The sequence below is a fragment of the Solea solea genome, chromosome 8 (assembly GCF_958295425.1).
Source record: "Solea solea chromosome 8, fSolSol10.1, whole genome shotgun sequence".
Taxonomy (NCBI): Eukaryota; Metazoa; Chordata; class Actinopteri; order Pleuronectiformes; family Soleidae; genus Solea; species Solea solea.
The window spans coordinates 29,574,769-29,592,841 of record NC_081141.1 but is presented as its reverse complement, the minus strand read 5'-3'; the positions used below and the strand labels follow the sequence as shown (position 1 = coordinate 29,592,841).

The 18,073-nt window shown below is 47.9% G+C and overlaps 1 protein-coding gene across 2 annotated transcripts in view; it reads right to left on the bottom strand.

Annotated features, from left to right (window-relative positions):
* fras1 (Fraser extracellular matrix complex subunit 1) overlaps positions 1-18,073 on the bottom strand; it is a 76,415-nt gene that overhangs the window by 4,633 nt on the left and 53,709 nt on the right. Inside the window, exons 27-63 of one of the 2 annotated variants that reach the window (XM_058636866.1) lie at positions 17,840-17,954; positions 17,473-17,610; positions 17,194-17,226; positions 16,941-17,072; positions 16,625-16,759; positions 16,289-16,536; positions 16,053-16,204; positions 15,008-15,170; positions 13,653-13,797; positions 12,432-12,622; positions 11,927-12,080; positions 11,135-11,398; positions 10,779-10,967; positions 10,572-10,691; positions 9,397-9,576; positions 8,910-9,034; positions 8,634-8,774; positions 8,335-8,562; positions 7,627-7,740; positions 6,985-7,135; positions 6,447-6,606; positions 6,014-6,182; positions 5,352-5,598; positions 4,918-5,262; positions 4,680-4,840; positions 4,468-4,615; positions 4,186-4,391; positions 3,949-4,105; positions 3,667-3,867; positions 2,935-3,122; positions 2,508-2,783; positions 2,183-2,415; positions 1,947-2,107; positions 1,602-1,816; positions 1,365-1,515; positions 1,188-1,295; positions 952-1,111 (exon numbers count right to left, since the gene is read on the bottom strand). In XM_058636866.1, the coding sequence (XP_058492849.1) occupies positions 952-1,111; positions 1,188-1,295; positions 1,365-1,515; positions 1,602-1,816; positions 1,947-2,107; positions 2,183-2,415; positions 2,508-2,783; positions 2,935-3,122; positions 3,667-3,867; positions 3,949-4,105; positions 4,186-4,391; positions 4,468-4,615; positions 4,680-4,840; positions 4,918-5,262; positions 5,352-5,598; positions 6,014-6,182; positions 6,447-6,606; positions 6,985-7,135; positions 7,627-7,740; positions 8,335-8,562; positions 8,634-8,774; positions 8,910-9,034; positions 9,397-9,576; positions 10,572-10,691; positions 10,779-10,967; positions 11,135-11,398; positions 11,927-12,080; positions 12,432-12,622; positions 13,653-13,797; positions 15,008-15,170; positions 16,053-16,204; positions 16,289-16,536; positions 16,625-16,759; positions 16,941-17,072; positions 17,194-17,226; positions 17,473-17,610; positions 17,840-17,954 (6,404 nt within the window). Of the gene's footprint in view, positions 1-951; positions 1,112-1,187; positions 1,296-1,364; positions 1,516-1,601; positions 1,817-1,946; positions 2,108-2,182; positions 2,416-2,507; positions 2,784-2,934; positions 3,123-3,666; positions 3,868-3,948; positions 4,106-4,185; positions 4,392-4,467; positions 4,616-4,679; positions 4,841-4,917; positions 5,263-5,351; positions 5,599-6,013; positions 6,183-6,446; positions 6,607-6,984; positions 7,136-7,626; positions 7,741-8,334; positions 8,563-8,633; positions 8,775-8,909; positions 9,035-9,396; positions 9,577-10,571; positions 10,692-10,778; positions 10,968-11,134; positions 11,399-11,926; positions 12,084-12,431; positions 12,623-13,652; positions 13,798-15,007; positions 15,171-16,052; positions 16,205-16,288; positions 16,537-16,624; positions 16,760-16,940; positions 17,073-17,193; positions 17,227-17,472; positions 17,611-17,839; positions 17,955-18,073 lie in introns of both variants that reach the window. The other variant, XM_058636867.1, reaches the window with a different exon arrangement.

Genomic DNA, 18,073 nt, shown 5'->3' with positions numbered 1-18,073 from the left:
TCACTGTGCCCAGCAGAGGGCAGCGTGACCTCGGCCTGTCCTGACGACATGACGTCGCTGTCATTACATGCTCAGTGTGATCCATAGATTTGTTGTTGACGTGTTATTTTGTTTTTAATGGAAACGTTTTGACCTGAAAGTTTGTATATTGTTAATGTTTTATTTATTTTAACTTTGAATTTTAGATTTATATTAAAGTCGCACGGTCATTGTATCTGTATTTAAATATAATATGTAAATATTAGATATGTAGAGTAGTATATATTTGTACACGTCATATATATATATATATATACTACTCTACAATGCTGTAATATATCTATTTTCCACATAGTATTATTTGTGTTGTATATTTTAATAGAAATAAATTAATAAATGAAGTTAAATATTTAAAATGTGAAAATAATAACAACATATATATGCATTTATTAAAAGTATTTCATATGTTCATTTATCAACACCGTAGGTGGCGCTAATGAGGCTGCAGCACTTGGCGCCAGCCACCATTCAAACAGCAGAACAATACATACATACTTGCATACTTGAGTATTGAGAAACAACCACATACTTGTGTACTCCTGTACTTGGCAAGTATATACTACTTCTCAAGTATATACTTCCCAAGTAAGCAAGTACATACTTGCTTATTTGGGAACACCTGGTTGTGCTCTGGTTGTGTTCTGTTTGTGTTCTGGTTGTGGTCTGGTTGTGTTGTGGTTGTGGTCTGGCTGTGTTCTGGCTGTGGTCTGGCTGTGTTCTGGTTGTGGTCTGGTTGTGGTCTGGCTGTGGTCTGGCTGTGTTCTGGTTGTGGTCTGGCTGTGTTCTGGTTGTGCTCTGGTTGTGTTCTGACTGTGGTCTGACCGTGTTCTGGTTGTGTTCTGGTTGTGTTCTGACTGTGGTCTGGCTGTGTTCTGGTTGTGTTCTGGTTGTGGTCTGGTTGGATGTACTGACCTGCTGTAAGAACTGGTGGCTCTCCACAGCTGGTACGGTGAGTCAAAGGTCTGAGCGCTCCACAGCAGCTGCATGTCAAACTCGATTCCTCCGAGGTGGTCCGGCGCCATCAGACGAGACTTATGTCCCGGCAGGGTGTGGTGTTCAGGGACAAACTGACCTGAAGGACGGAAACACGGATTCAAGTCTACACTGCACATCAGCACGACTCATCTCAGTCTCTTTCGTGAGCTGACCTCGGAATTTGGCGTGAGTCTTGAACTCGATCACCAGTCGTCCGTCTTCTCTGATGTAGATCCGGATGATCTGCAGCCGGGCTGAGAGGACGCTGTCCGTCTGGATCCCTGCAGACACAAGGTCAGGTCACAACAGTGAACATGAAGGGTCAGATGTTTGCTGGCAGGAGTCCTGACCTGTCCTCCACAGCACGGTGTCGTAGAAGAACGAGAACTCCATCTCAGTGTGATGCTCCAGAGATGCCCAGCCCCGCGGCGCTGTCACGTAGATGTAGGACACGTAGAGAGGAACCTGCACCGTCAGGAAGGACTGAGCCGAGTCTCGAACCTGGAAGACACCAATGATTTGATCACATGTCTCACACAGAGAGAAGGTCTGGACTGGATCAGGACCGGACTGGATCAGGACAGTACCTGGAAGTCAGCTGTGACGGAGCCACCGCACACGTCGATGAGCTCCGTCATGTCGTAGTAGGCGTCAAAGGTCCAGATGCAGCTCTTGAGGTTGAGGTGTTTGTACAGTTGGATGCTCTTCTTCTCACGGAGGTTTGGGCTGAACTGGTACGGACGATCAAAACCAGGTCCTAGGGAGATGCTGTCGTAGGAAACATCGTCCAGGAAACCAGACTCTGTGGAACCAGAACACCAACAACACTGAGTGTGTGTGAGACTGTGTGTGTGTGTGTGTGTGTGTGTGTGTGTGTGTGTGTGTGTGTGTGTGTGTGACTGTGTGTGTGTGACTGTGTGTGTGTGACAGACCAGAGAGCCCCTGCAGGTCTTTGAGTGTGACCAGGTTGGAGCAGACGTGCTGTTGTCTGTAGATGGACTCTGACAGCAGGAAGTGCAGGTTGTGCAGAGGCATGGTGGACACTAGGGGGAGCATTCCATCCTGATGAGGAATCTGCACTGAGATGTGGATCCTGAGAAAGCAGAGACTCTCACATTAAAACGCTTCACACACTTTTCTTCAGGTTCTTTTTTAAACCCTGTCTCACCGGTTCGGATGCTCCTTGTGTTTGACGTCCAGGTATTTCAGCGTGGCGATGAAGGACTGAGCCTGGAAGCCTCTGGCGGTTCCCGTGGTAACAGGCGTGTGGCAGATGGCGCCCTCGGTGCCGATGGTGGCGATGTTGCTCCTCAGTGGCGTTCCAAGGTGACCCGATTTGTCCCGGGCCTGAGCCACGCAGCGGACGTGGAAACGGCGGCTGAAGTAGATGCTGTCGAGGACCTGGACGATAATGATGTCAGTTAACCTCTGACCTCTGTATGGACTGCAGTGAACGTAGCTCCTCCCATCAGGTGCTGGATGTTTTCACTCACCATGTGGTTGACGCCGGTGAACGGCGTCGTGTCCGTCACCGTCTCAAACGGCGAGCGGGCGCCGTTGGTGTCGGTCGGTGCCGCCACTTCCCACGAGAAGTGAACCTGCGTCTGGTTGATTCCGGCGTCGTCGCAGCGCTCCTTCATCACAGAGTGTTTTGGGTAGCGAGGGTCGCAGGGCGTGACGCAGACCAGCGGGTAACCAGGAGAGGGCGTCTTCTTACTGCCCTCCTTTGTCACTTCCTGGACGTGATCGTAGTCGGCGAGTGAGACCACCTGAGAAGGAGAGGGAGGAGCATCACCACAGGAGGCGGAGAAGTGGATCACATTGAACAAAGTAAATCAAGCTAATGAAGAATCACTGTTCCACTTTCTCTTGTTGGAAATTGGAGATAAAAAAAACAAGGCGAGTTGGTGGTTGACTTACGATGGGCGGGGCCGGGAGGATGAGGCTGCCTGCAGCTTCCTGGTCCAGAATGGTCACTGTTGCTATGGTGATCTCCCCCAGCACCGCCTCCACAGGGTCGTCAGGGCCGAGGACCAATGAGAACGACTCATGCCACTCGCGGTCCTCATTGGACAGAATCTCCACTTTAAAGAGGATGTGGTCCATTCCTGTGAAACCAACCATCCATCAATTAACAATCAATCAATCAATCAATCAATCAATCAATCGATCCATCCATCAATCATCAATCAATCATCAATCCATCCATCAATCAATCATCAATCAAATAATCCATCAATCATCAATCAATCAATCAATCCATCCATCCATCAACAATTAATCCATTCATCATCAATCAATCAATCCATCAATCCATCCATCAATCATCAATGAATCCATCAATCAATCATCAATCAATTAATCCATCAATCATCAATCATCAATCAATCAATCCATACACCCATCAATCATCAATTTCTCCATCGATCATCAATCATCAATAAATCCATCAATCATCAATCAATCAATCCATCCATCCATCCATCCATCCATCAATCATCAATCCATCCATCCATCAATCATCAATCCATCCATCCATCAATCATCAATCCATCCATACATCAATCAATAAATCCATCAATCATCAATCATCAATCATCAATCATTGATCAAAGTCTTCCCTGATCTGAGAGAAATCAGGTAAAATCTGACCAGGTGTGAATTTCAGCACTCGGCTGTTGGGGTTGTAGTCGACGCCAGACTGAGCCGATCCGTCCCGGGTGCTGCAGCGGATCTTGGAAGTCCGGTCCAGATCTCCTCGCCGGATCACCTTGATGTTTAAGGCCTGGACGCCGTCAGGACCTGGAGGTTCTCTCACCTGGAACGACGCCTGCTGGAACTCGATGGTGGGAGCTTAAAAAAACAGGAGAAGAAGAAACGGCGTCACAGCGCCGCCCCCTGCAGGCGAGGAAGTCAGTCCCAGCTTCTGCTCACCGTCTTCATCGTTGGTGATGGTGACGGTGACGATGTCGGCCACGCCCACCATGGCGCCGCTCCAGTGATCCCCTAACGGCGTCCCAAGATGCACCTGGAACTCCTCTTCAGGCTCGAACACGGAGTCGTCGTTGACATGGACGGTGCAGTTTTTCACCTGGAACCCAAAAACTTTATTGATCAAATAAGTGACGACAAAAACGTCAACCAGCGCGTGACTCTGTCGGAACACTCCACCTTCTCTCCTCTGAGGAACGTGACGCGTGAATCATCAGCGTTGCGTCGCTCCTCAAAGTCGTCCATCACCATGGCCGACATCGTCCGAGTGAAACAGCGCACGGACGACGTGAAGGACAGGTCCCCGCTCCTGACCACAGGGACCTGGAGGACGCCGTCTTTCTCCTTCACAGTGTACGAGCTCTTCTCAAACTGCATGCTGGGAACTGGACGACACGGTGACAGGAAGTTATGGTACAAAGACACTTCCTGTTCAGTGGAACTGTGTGTGTGTGTACGTACTGTCCTGGAAGGTGTCAGTGATGACGACGTTAGCCTCGTACGGTTCCTGTAGGACGGCCCCCTGAGGTGAACTGATGAAGACCACGAAGGACTCGGGTCCTTCGATGGACGGGTTCTGGACATCGTCCATGATGGTCAAACTGCAGGTCTGTGAAATAACAAGTCAGTGGTTGTTGGGAACAAACGTATCGTGAGTGACGTCCTCTCCTCACCTCCTCTGTTCTCCCGGGTTTAAACTCCACCTTCTTGGAGCTGGGGATGTAGTCAACGCCCGGACTGGCCGAGGGCGGGTCTGAGGGTCGCGTGGCGCACCACACGGACGTCAGGGAGGACAGATCGCTGCCGTGACGCAGCACGGGGATTTCAATCGTACCTGAAACACAGAGATGTGAAGATGACTCGTCAAAATGTCTGAAACATCGAGTACAGTTTCAAAACGAGTTCTCGTACCTGCATCTTCACTGAACGTGAAGGTGGCGTTCCCGAGAGAAACCGTCGACGCGTCGTTGGGTCCGTCGATGACGACCTTGGCCGTTGCGATGTCACCCACGCGAGCGTTATCGGAGGCGTCTGACAGCACCAGCTGGAACTCCTCAGACAGTTCGTACTCGCTGTCGTCGACAAGCTTCACGTCGCAGGTGGACATGCTGACGCCGGGGCCAAAGACCACGCGGCTGTCGCCAGACATGCCGCGGCTCTTGTAGTCGGAGCCGGACTCCAGCGCGCGGAGGCTGCTGCCCTGCGCCGACTTAGCGATGGTGTAGCAGAGAGCGGACACCGTGCTGGAGACGTCACCTGAGGAGGAAACCAGAACGTCACCACAACATCAGTGCGGGTCACGCGGTGGCGGCCGCACATGGACAGTTGTTCGCGGTGCTCCTCACCTTTCCTCTGGACGGGGGCATGGATGAACCCGGAGCTCTCGTTCACGTGGTAGATCTTCTGATCAAACTGCAGTGTGGGCTCATCCTCGGTGTCGTTGATGTAGACGGAGGCGCGGGTGTTCCCGCCCAGCAGCGCGTACACAGGCATGCTCAGCTCCACGCGGAAGCTCTCGCTTCCCTCAAACACTTTGTCATCGTTAACAATGATGGTGCAGACCTTGGTGTCCTCGCGCTCGTCAAACTGGACCTGTAGACGGAGAAGGACACCAAAAGAAATTCCTTTGAGATTAGAAGCTGTCTTTAAGGTCACAGTGGCCTTTTCTCTTGACCTTCATCTGTCCAAGTCCAAGTGAACATTTGTACCAAATCTGAAGAAAGCCTTCAAAGATCAGACACTTTCTTGTAAGTTAGCACTAGCCTTGTCTGTTGACCTTCAACCTCACATTTCTATCCCGTCCATCTGTGAGTCCAAGTGAACATTTGTACCAAATCAGAAAGACCTTCATGATGTTCCTGAGATGTTTCACCCCAGCAAAAAGACCCTGACCTTTGACAACCAGAACTGATTCATGTATTTGAGTCCAGAGTGATGGAGATGCCATGTGCCCATGGTAATGCCAGCGAGGAGGCATGAGAGGAAACAAACAGTCACACATTGTTACCTGTCCAGCGTACTCCACGTAGTCTTGCTGACCGGGGTGCGACCCCACGCTGCTGCTGGAGGTGGCACTGCCCTGCTCGGTGCGGCACAGCACGACGGCGTATTGGTTGAGGTTTCCCGTTCGCTTCACCGTCACCGCCACCGTGCCGGCCTTCTCGCTCACGTTGTAGCTGTGGAAGATCAGAGGAAGTCACGTCGTGTGAGTGTGAGGTTTGGGTTAAATCTGAAGAATCCACGTTAGAGTCCACGTGAACGTCTGAGGAGATGAGACGTTAATGTTTGTGAGGTCACGGAGAGTGAATGTTTCCTTCATGTGTTCATACGAAAATAAGGTCACTGTGACCATCAACCATATCATTCCACTCAGTTCCTCTGTAAGTCCAAGTGAACGTTAGAGACAAACATGAAGACGAGGCTGACACTGACAAACTGACCTTTTGTGCTCAAAGCTGATGAGTGACCACTGAATGTGGAAGACGTTGTCTCTGACCACGTTGGGTTTACTGTCCTTCACCAGGAACTTGAAGGTGTCCATCGTCTCCTGGACGTTCTCCTCATGAAGCACGTAGCGGATCAGACCCAGGTTGATGTCAGCTGCAGAGTAACAAGGTCAGAGGTCAGAGATAAAAAGACTTCAAAGCAGGTTCCTTGAATGCACCTCGTAGCTGCAACTATGATATGAATATTCACTGTGTTGGATTTCTTTGTTTGGTAAAAAAAACAAATTCTTTGTTTGGTAAAAAACCAAATTCTTTGTCTGGTAAAAAAAACCAAATTCTTTGTCTGATATGAGGGAGAGTTCCAGTAAACTGTTTCTACGAGTGACGTCACAACATGAATGAAAGTCTGCAGTCTGAGAGTAAAACACATGAAAGAGCGTTGAGGTTCAACATGTCACATGATCTCTGCTGCAGCCTGGAGCCGAACACGAGGAGAGAAAAACTGGATCAAAGTGGATTCAAGCGTGTTCACCTTGTGTGAAGGTGGTGACGGCATTGCCAGGTTTCATTTTACTCTCCAGGAAACCGTGCGTGGGCTCAGTGGTGATGTCATAGACCAGCTGACCATCGTCCGTGTCCGGATCCACGGTCAGCAGCTCCTTCTTACTGATCAGGTTTGTGGCCTTGAGGCACAGAAAATAAAGTCATGTCAGACGCTTTTACCAAACTGTTGACACACATGTTTTCATGTTTGTCTGGTTTGTTTCAATGGTTTTGTCAGTGTTTAATATTTTACAGTTTTCTAGCTGAAACAACAGTTCAAGTCTCAGAAGTTGTGAAGGATTTAAAGAAGTGTTTTCACACATAAATGAAGATTAAAATGTTCAAAACAGACATTCAAAAGTCATTGAAATTCAAACATAGTTTCAATAAACAATAAACATTTTGTTCTAGTTTGACTTTAATTAAGTTTTCTAGTTTGTAAAGCATGTCGGTCTCAAATAACACAGAGATAATGTTTTGGTTCTTTAAAAAAGACTCTTTTAGTATCATTAATATTTTGTATGTCGTGTGTAAAATGAAATATTGTGTAGGAACTGAGTTTAATTGTGATGAAGTCTTTTAGCCAGCAGGGGGAGCAGGTGACTCACACTGATGGTGGATCAAGGGTTACCTTGTCGTCCATGTACTCGAGCCACTGCAGACCCAGGTTAGTGACGATCCTCGGCGTCCCGTCGTCCACCGGCAGAATGTCCATCTTAAACTTCTGAGGAGCGGCCGTCACGATCTGGACAAACACAGAGAAAACATCACGTTACACAGATGATGACTATTATGGTATGTTATGTTGGTCAATCTCTGTTTGATGAATGTGAAACTCAATATACACACAATACTGAGTCCATGTCTTTATTTTCACACTTTTACTTTGAAAAGAATGTCTGATGTTCTCGTGTTTTCAGACTTTCACAATAAAATGTCCAAAATCAAACCAATGTTTCCTCATGTTGCCATGGTTACGAAAAAAGGTTGCTGGTTTCCAACTTTTAGAACACACACAGACACAGAGACAGACAGACAGGCACAGACACAGAGAGACAGACACACACACACACACACACACCCAGACAGACACACACGCAGGCACACACAGACAGACACACACCTCTTTGCCTCCCTCCTCCACCATGAACAGCAGGTTGCTTGTGTCGGACACACACACAGACAGACAGACAGGCACACACAGACAGACACACACCTCTTTGCCTCCCTCCTCCACCATGAACAGCAGGTTGGTTGTGTCGGACACACACACAGACACAGACACAGAGACAGACAGGCACACACAGACAGACAGACAGACAGACAGACAGACACCCACCTCTTTGCCTCCCTCCTCCACCATGAACAGCAGGTTGGTTGTGTCGGACACAGTGAAGGTGAAGCGGTCCTTCAGGGAGTTGGACCCGTCGTGGTTGTAGCTGATGCGGTTCTGGTAGACGTCGTCCATGGTGAAGCTGCTGGTCTGTCTGTAGTGTTGGCCGTTGTTGGTGCGCTCCAAGGTTCCGTGACGAGGAGCCTGGACCACGGTGAACACCAGGGAGTCGGCCTGAATTCAACACAGAGGAGTGAGACCCTGGACCCGTGTGTTTTCGACAGATGCTTGTGATCATGTGATACCTCTGTGTCTGCGTCAGTGGCCTTCAGCTCAAACTCAGTGATGGTCTTCCTCACGCCCTCCTGGACTCTCATACCAGGGACCTGCAGCAGAGGCAGCGAGTCGTCCACGGGTTTGATGGTGATGTAGAAGGTCTGAGCCACCTGAACACACACACACACACACACACACACAACACATGTCTCATTTTGTCACTTCACTGTTTGAAATCTTTTGTTCAGATTCAGTGACCACACGAGGCAGCAGAGGACTTTGGTGTTATTTTCACTGTCGTTCACCTCGTTTGTTCCATCGGACACGGTGAAGGAAAACTGGTCGGCGTGTTTCTCTTCTTCACTGGTGTGAATGTAGTGGACGCTGCGCGAGGCCAGGTCGGCCTGAGTGAACGTGCTGATCCTGGTGCCTGAGACGCAGAGACAGAAGAGACACAGAGACAGAAGAGACACAAAGACAGAAGAGACACAGAGACAGAAGAGACAGAAGAGACACAGAGACAGAAGAGACACAGAGACAGAAGAGACTGTGAAGCCTCTGCAGATTATGAACCCAGCTGGAAACATCGTTGTCGTTCACTGTAACAATGTGTGTGTCTGTGTGTGTGAGTGTGTGAGTGTGTGTGTGTGTGAGTGTGTGAGTGTGTGTGTGTGTGCTTTACAAACCTCAGCTTCAGTGAGATAAAGACGTGTTTTTTTGCTAAATGTCTAAAACCTTCTGTAGAAACATTTACAAATGTTAGCCAGTGTGACCTTTGACCTCCCCCCTCACCTGGGTTGGCCACGTGCTCCAGGTGACCGAGGCTCGTCTGCTTGGTGATGCGGTAAATGAGCTCCGCGGGCTCGCTGTCCTGGTCGCTGGCCGACAGCTGCAGCGTGGTCAGCTTCTTCACCGTGTTCTCATCGAGCACCAGACCTTTGTTCACCACCACAGACGGAGGAAGACGATCCTCTGCAGGAGAGAGGATGAAGGTCAGAGGAGATAAAAAGGTGCGAAGAGTCGGTTCATCATTGTGACAGAGTGAAGGAAGGTGAGTCTGATGTGCAGAGAGAAGATAAGACGAGCTGAGGAAACAACACCAGATAAAAAGTGTGGCAGTATCAGGAGGGAAAGAGTGATCGCAGCACAACAGGCGAGGACACGAGGACATGAGGACACGAGGCTGAAGGAGATATGAAGAGACAAGTTCAGCAGGATAATAACACACAATCAGGACCATGTTCAACTGAGGGCCACAGCAAATCTATCAGCTGATGCAGATCAGAGACAAACTGTTGTCCTTTTCATCACTCACTCACTCACTCACTCACAACTGTCTCAACTTACAACTTCACAACAATCGTATTTCTGCTCTCTGTCTGTCTCTGTGTCTCTGTCTCTGTTCTATAAACATTGTATATAAAGTTTGTCCAGTAAGATCAAACTGTGTCCTTTGTTTAAATGCACACACTTTGTGGTCTACATTTGAACATAAACACGGTCTGCAGAGCGTGTGATCTCTGATGATCCACAAACATTCAGAGGTTATTTCAAATATATCAATTTCTATATCAAACCTCTTCATTTCACTCCACACTGTCTCTATTCTCCTTTTTATACATGAGAATAATAAACAGTGCAGAGACATGTGTGGACCTGATGAAAGAGTGATTTAGTCTCGTGTGTGTGTGTGTGTGTGTGTGTGTGTGTGTGTAAACAGCAGCTGTAACCGCTCACTGAGTGTGTGTTCACGATTCAACAGACGACAAGATTAATGTCATCAAGTAAAGACGTGAACGAGCGTCTGAGAGCTGCACTCAGTCAGTCAATCAATCAATCAATCAACCAACCAATCAATCAATCAATCAATCAACCAACCAATCAATACTGCTTTCCAGAAGAGAGAAAAGGAGGAGGAAATGGAGAAGGAAAATGAGGAAGAAGAGGAAGAGGAGTATTTGCCTCACCCAGCACACTGATGAAGAAAGACTGGTCGATCAGTTTGTTTCCCTCTGGATCCACGAGGTTGAACTTGAAAAACAGACTTCCTCCTTTTTCCCCTTTATCATGACTGTACTGCAGCAGACCTACACACACACACACAGCTTTACATCATGTGACAGATAGAGGGCGCTGCTGTTCACAGTGTCACTGATGAGTGTAATCAGTGGAACCTTTGTTGACGTCGTCCTGTGTGAAGCTGTGAACTGGACCTTGAACAGAAACCTGGTCCAGGCGTGTGCTCCTGCTGAGCTGCACTCTCCCTGCAGGTGGATCTTTGGTGAGAACATAGCGGAGCTTCAGAGAGTCCGAGTCCAGGTCTGTTCCCTTCAGGTTCTGCTCCGTGATCTTAGACCGAGATCCTGCGATCATCAGAAAAACACTGTTTCTCTGTGTTTCACATAGTTACAGCTGAATAAGAGTTTGGTTTAGTCATTTAACAACAGACTGAGTTCATGACGTCAACGTCTTTGTCTCACTGTTAGACTCAAGTTGAACCCTGAACTGTCCCTTAAAGACCTCCTCTCACCTGCCGGGAGCTGCAGTCCTCTGTTGACCGTCATTCTGGGACCCTCGCTCCTCCTGACGTCCATGGTGAACTCCAGGCGTCCGGTGTGTGTGTGGATGCCGTCGGTGAGGGTGAAGCCCATCTCGTCGGTGCCGCCGCTGACCAGCTCCGGCGTGTAGACCAGCAGCTTGTCCAGGACGTCCTGGTAGGTGAAGGTGGAGCCCTGAGTCAGGACGCGGCCGTTCTCCAGAGGCTGAGAGTAGAACTGTCGTCTGCGCACTTTTCCTGTGGGAGAACACACTCATTCATCTCTGATTCTGAAGAGTGTGTGTGTGTGTGTGTGTGTGTGTGTGTGAGATAATTATCTCTTGACTTTTCAAACAGAGAAATCTCTGTGGAAACTAATGAGACCTTTTAAATTCCACTAAATTAGAATGACTTCAATCAAAGGGCAGGATTAAATGAGATCTCACTTTAAATGCTGGAGTATAAAGAGACCCCACACACACACACATTAAAGGGTTGTAAAGACACAGAGACAGCACAGAGCGCCCCCTGCTGCTGAGACACAGAGGCTCACTCTGTGAGGAGAGATGCCAGACAAACATTTTGTCCACGCAACAACAGACTTTCTCTTTCTCTCTATAAAAGTCTCAGTTTTAATGTGTGAAGTCCATTCAGACACTTTATCACACAATAGAAATAAAATTCATCTGAAGAGTTTATGAGTTCAAGAATCTATGAAAGCCAAAATAAAGCAGTGAAATTCTCTCTCTGATGACTGTGTGTGTGTGTGTGTGTTGATATACTGACCGTATGAAGGGACCCTGACGATGGTGAACAGGATCTGGTTCTCTGGCGTGTCCTGGTCGGAAACACTGAGCGATGAGTTGGTGATGACGACGCCAGAGTTTTCCTCCACATGGATGCTGCTGACTGACACCACGGGCTGTCTGTCCTCTTTACTCTGCTGCACGCACGCACACACACACACACACACACACACACACGCACGCACGCACGCACACTCATTTTTTTGGTCCATAACAAACTGAACAAAACTAATAATCTGTCTCTCCAGTCTACATGTTATGTCTGGGGTGCAGTTATATACACATAACTTGTAAACTAAATATTATACACATAAAAAACACATTCTTGAGGACAAACATGTGTACTTTATAAAAATGAGCAGGTTAATAAATAATAAATGTCAAATATCAGCCTGATTTATCATCTCAACTGTGAAAAACCAAATGCATCAGTGTGTGAGAGAGTGAAAGTCTCACAGTGAGATAAAGACGTGATCATAGTTTACCTGAATGTCTATCTCCACGTTAAACGCTTCAGTCTGACTGTGTCCGTCACTGACGTAGAAGCTGAAAACATCGCGCTCGGCCGTGGTTTCGCGTTCGCTGTCCTGGACGTAGAAGATGTGGTCGGACGTCAGGTCGTCCACCGTGAAAGGGACGTCGGGTGTGATGACCCGCGAGCCGCCAATGGAGCCTCCTGGTGGACGACAGGGAGACGGCAGGCAGGAGTCAGATTCAAAGCACATAAACTGTCCTGTGATCGCAGCACGTTACTGTGACACAGACTCACACTGTCTGACAGTAAAACACACAAACACCATCGCTCTGAGCTCAAAGTCTGACCGTCTGGAAACAGCAGCTGAAGCTTCATCATCATCATCATCATCATCATCATCATCTGCATTCATGAGATGATGATGATGATGAAGAGAAGGAATCATCATTTAAAATCTCTGAGATAGAGCCAGAGAGAGAGAGTGTCAGAGAGAGAGAGAGAGAGAGTGTCAGAGAGAGAGAGAGAGAGTGTCAGAGAGAGAGAGAGAGAGTGTCAGAGAGAGAGAGAGAGAGTGTCAGAGCCAGAGAGAGAGAGTGTCAGAGAGAGAGAGAGAGAGTGTCAGAGCCAGAGAGAGAGAGTGTCAGAGCCAGAGAGAGAGAGTGTCAGAGAGAGAGAGAGAGAGAGAGAGTGTCAGAAAGAGAGAGAGAGAGTGTCAGAGAGAGAGAGAGAGAGAGAGAGAGAGAGAGTCAACGTCGCACATGATGGATGAGTGTACGCTGAGCCCTGTGTGTGTGTGTGTGTGTGTTTCCTGAATCCTAATCACTAAGTAAAGTCACATGACTCCCTCACTACTGTATGTAGATGTGATCAAAGTTAAAAACAGTTTGACTTCATTATGATCAATCACAGAAGTTCAAACATGTTTCCAGTCCATAATTAATAATGTAAACCCACTCTGACCAGTGTACTGTATTAACATGACTAGACACACGTTAACAAACCTTTCATTTGTCTATTTAACGACAACAAACCAAGTTTTCTGCAGCTCAAACTCTGTTGCCCCGGGCCACGTCCCAATTAGTTTGACTTGCTGCAGATTAATGTTGTTGCTTTCATCTTTAATTGCCTGCTTTCCTCGGATGTTGAGTCATAATAAGCGTTAAACGCTCGGTGAGCAGCGTCTTTACAGCTGTCATTAACCACAGAGGAAACACGATAGCCTCTCCCTCACCCTCTCCCTCACCCCTCCTGGTGTTTTCGATGAAGCCATATTTGGGAGGCGTGACCAGCCAGACCAGCAGGTCCTTCCTGGGCGTGTCCAGGTCTGACACGATGATGTGATTGGTCGACAGCTGCACGCGACCGCCTTCCTGGACCTGCACGTGGAAGACAGAGAAACAGAGAAAGTGACGGATGTCTTCAACATTTCTTTACGTGAAGACACGAGTGAGTGAGCAGAAGGTCTGCTTCCAGAGCTGCACTGAGGTCTTTTTTCCCCTCTCTGGATTATTTTTCCAGGTCGTGATGGAAACGTGTTCAGCTTCCACCTGGAAATTACACCTTCAAGTGTTTATAATCTCTAATCTCTAATCTGATCAGTTTCTCTGTCCATCCTGTAAATGAAATCCCTGTTTTCTGAAGACGTGATGTTGGACCTTGTGAAGGACAGATCTGTCTCCTGAGGACGTGAGGACAGACGCTCGTGTACAGATTGTAAAAAGAAACAAACATATGCTGTGATTAATCCTGTCAGAGTGAAAACATCAGCGTTTGTTTGTTTGTTTTGTCTTTTCATTTCTCTGCTGTGTTTCAAAGCCCACGAGGAAAAGTTTGAAGCAGCTGAATTATTTCATGAGTCGTGAGGTTTGTTCTCTTTCAGTAACTTCCAGCGTGATTATGTTTCTTTTTCATTTCCCAGAACAAATGGAGCTGTTACCAGACGGAACCACCGGGGGAATCTGGCCAAGTCATTTATTTTTGCTCGTGCTGCGACTGAAGAGTGTCAGTGTGACCTTCATCAGCTGTGACCACACGTGTTCACTGAGCATGAACGACACCACACAGTCATTGTATCATTCATCGTGGACGACTCACTCACAAAGCTTCTCATTCTGAGACCTTTGTCACAGGGTTAGAAAACAAACCTGAGTGTTTACAGCAGTCATTCGCTCCATTTCACTTATTGAAACATGGTCTGAACACAGCTGTGCTCGTGCTGTGACTGAACACCCTGCATACACTGTAGATTGATGTAGAACACAACACCATGAGGATCTCCTGATCAAAGTGGACGTTTGATAGGTTGATAGTTTTAATGATGTGTCAAACACAGTTCATCTCAAAAACCTGAGATATTTTCTCTCAACGTGACCATGGAAACAGCTGAAGTACAAGGTTTGTGTGTATATATATATATATATATATATATATATACATATAAAAACATGTATATATATTATACATGTTTCACCGGAAACACACACATGCACACGCACGCACACACGCGCACACTACTGCCTCCATCACTGAGTTCAAATGTCTTATTTTGTCTCTTCAGCTTGTGTGTGTGTGTGTGTGTGTGTTTACCTTGATGCCACTGCGCACTGTGACCACCGGGGGCAGTCTGGGCGTGGACGTGATGGTGATGGTGCACATCTGGTTGTCAAGGCGATTGTTGTCTCCGTCGTAGACGACAAAGTGGAAGATGTCCGTGATTGGCTGACTGCCCGTCTCCAGCGAGGTGACGTACCTGTCGACACACACGTCTCTGAATCTTGAAACTTTACTTTGAATGAAAACAAGCGTCCATGTGTCTCAACAGCAACAGCTGCTCATTTGACTATCGGTGTATAATCTGCTCTAATCCCTGTTCATTCTTTCATTCCAACATTCCCGCTGAGTGTCCTGTGCTCATGCTCATCACAGGCTCTGTTATGGAAATGAACGTGTGAACATTTAGAATTCACCACAGGGAGCCTCGTTAACTCCTGCAGGTACAATCATACTCAGGTTTAACTCCTCATCCTCACTCTTCATCATCAATCAGACTTTTCATGTTTGCTAGTAAATGATTTTATTGTGATATCTCAAGATCACACAATCATGTCATTATCCCGGATAACAGCCTTTAATCTCATGATAACATCATAGATTAATGCATTCATCTCATGAGAACATCTAAATTAATGCATTCATCTCATGATAACATCATAGATTAATGCATTACTAAGAGATAACAAGGCTGCTTTTCTGTGACGACGAGATAATAATAATAATAATAATAATAATAATGATGATAATCTGGTTCATCTGATAAAAAGACCCAGAGCATTTTCTGCCTGTGTGCTGCTGCTGCTGCTGCACACACACACACACACACACACACACACACACACACACACACTGCTGCCTCCATCACTAAGTTCAAACGTCTTATTTTGTAAATTCAGCTTTTAAAATATTTCATTCAGAGTAAAGTCAGTGACACAAAGTGACCACACGAGGCAGCAGAGGAGCAGCAGCTAAAATCCCTGCTTTTCTCTCTGGACTTTGGTGTGTGAGAGTGAGTGGTTTACAGACTGAGTTGTGTTGTCGACAGCGCCCCCTCCTGTCTCCTGTGGGTTGAACAAACCTGATCCTGTGCTTGTTCACGTCCTCCATGGTGAAGGAGGAGTACTCCCTCAGCTCCTGGTGCTCCTGCTGAGACTGACTCCTGGTCAGGATGCCGTACATGGGCACCGACACCAGCTGGATCCGGACCTGGTCGTCGGCGGACGTGTCGTCCTGTGACGGTCAGAACAGAAGCGCTCAGTCGTCCACTGAGGCCCAGGTGTTTGTGCGTGAAGTGAAGGAGAACCGCTCACCCACCGTGTACGCCAGGTGTGACTGTCTGATCACCGTGCTGCTTTTCTCGCCCACTTCCAGTGACAGCGAGGCCGCGGGGTCACGCCGCGGCCCGTCGCCCCCGGCGCCCAGCACCGCCACCTGCACCACCGTGGTCGCCATGGAGATGCCGTCACTGACTGAGAAGGTGAGGGAGTCGTCTTGGGCGGAGAGGCCGGCGTGTTGGTACAGCAGAACGTTCCGAGTGATGTCACTGAAGGTGAAAACGTCACCTGAGGAGATTTAACAACATGATCCAGCTGGGTTAGTCTTTGTGTTTGTGTGTGTGTGTGTGTGTGTGTGTGTGTGTAAGAGACTTACCGTTGTTCATGCTGGTGTGTGTGTGTGTGCTGCCGTGAGTCTTGATCAGTTCTCCGTGGACAGGAGCTTCCACCAGCTCAAACTCCAGCTCATCTGGAGCCGTGTCAGCGTCACTGACTGCCAGCTGCTGACCGCCTGCACACACACACGCACACACCACGCACACACCACACACACACACACAAAGAGGGTTTAGAAAGATAAAGTAGGAGAAGAGAATTAACCATCTGTCCTGTCTTTAAAATGAATATTAATATAGTGCATTTTGCAGACGTGTGTGTCTGTGTGTGTGTGTGTGTGTGAGTGTGTGTGTTACCGATGGCGGCCTGTCCTCCCAGGCTGACCTCCAGCAGAGGGTCCAGGACCTGAAACACTGGTGGCTGCTGGTGGTTCGACAGCAGCAGGACGGCAAAGTCCAGCTCTGGAGTGGTGTGTTCACCGTCTGACACTGAGACACACACACACACACACAAACACACACAACAGGGGAAAGGGTTACAATGCAGAAATGATCAAAAAGAGAAGGGCAGGGATGAAAGAAAGATGGAGAGTGTAGAGGAAGATTTCACCTGTGAAGTAAACACTGAGCGACTCAGGCAAACCTGTGAGAGACAGAAAAGAAGAAGACGTTTAAAAATGGTGACAGACACGTAAAGACACCATTGCTCCACTTTTCTATTCACAGAGTCATCACGACGAACGTTTACAGAACTCACTAATGACTCTGGACTGAAGTTTGAAGATGTCTGTGTATATTTAAACCAAAGCTTCAGCTGCTGTTTGACATGAATCATGTTGGATTTTCACTCTCCAGGAAACTAAAGAGCTTTAATACAACAACCTCTCACCGATGAAGGAGTACTGGTAGAGTTCCTGCAGGTGTGACGGCGCCGCCGGCGGCCGGTAGATGATCTTCCCGCTGTCGACGTCGTCCTGAGTGAAGTGGACGGCCGGAGCGTACGCTCTGTCGCGGTGTTCAATCGCCCCTGAAAACAAACAACACACACAAGTTCATCTCAGCAGCTCGTGACACTGAAGAAGAGGGAGGTGCTTTCACCCAAGCACAGAGACAAAGTCATTAAAGACGTCGTGATGTCGTGTTTTACCCTCAGCAGAACGCACAATCTCACACAACCACAACATTCACCCAAGTCATCAAATAACAAGGGATAATAATCTAATGTGTGCATGTGTGTGTGTGTGTGTGTGTGAGACCTTGTCCTGGTGGCAGTGGTTTGGTGATGTTGTAGATGAGCTTCTCACTGGGAGTGTCAGAGTCGATGAAGGACAGAGCTGACGGTGTTATTTCTGTCACACGATCCTCCAGAGCCTACACACACACGCACACACACACACACACACACACACACACACAGACACGCACAACCCACACACAGACGCATGCACACACACACACACACAGAGAGAGAGACTTGAGAACAGGGGTAA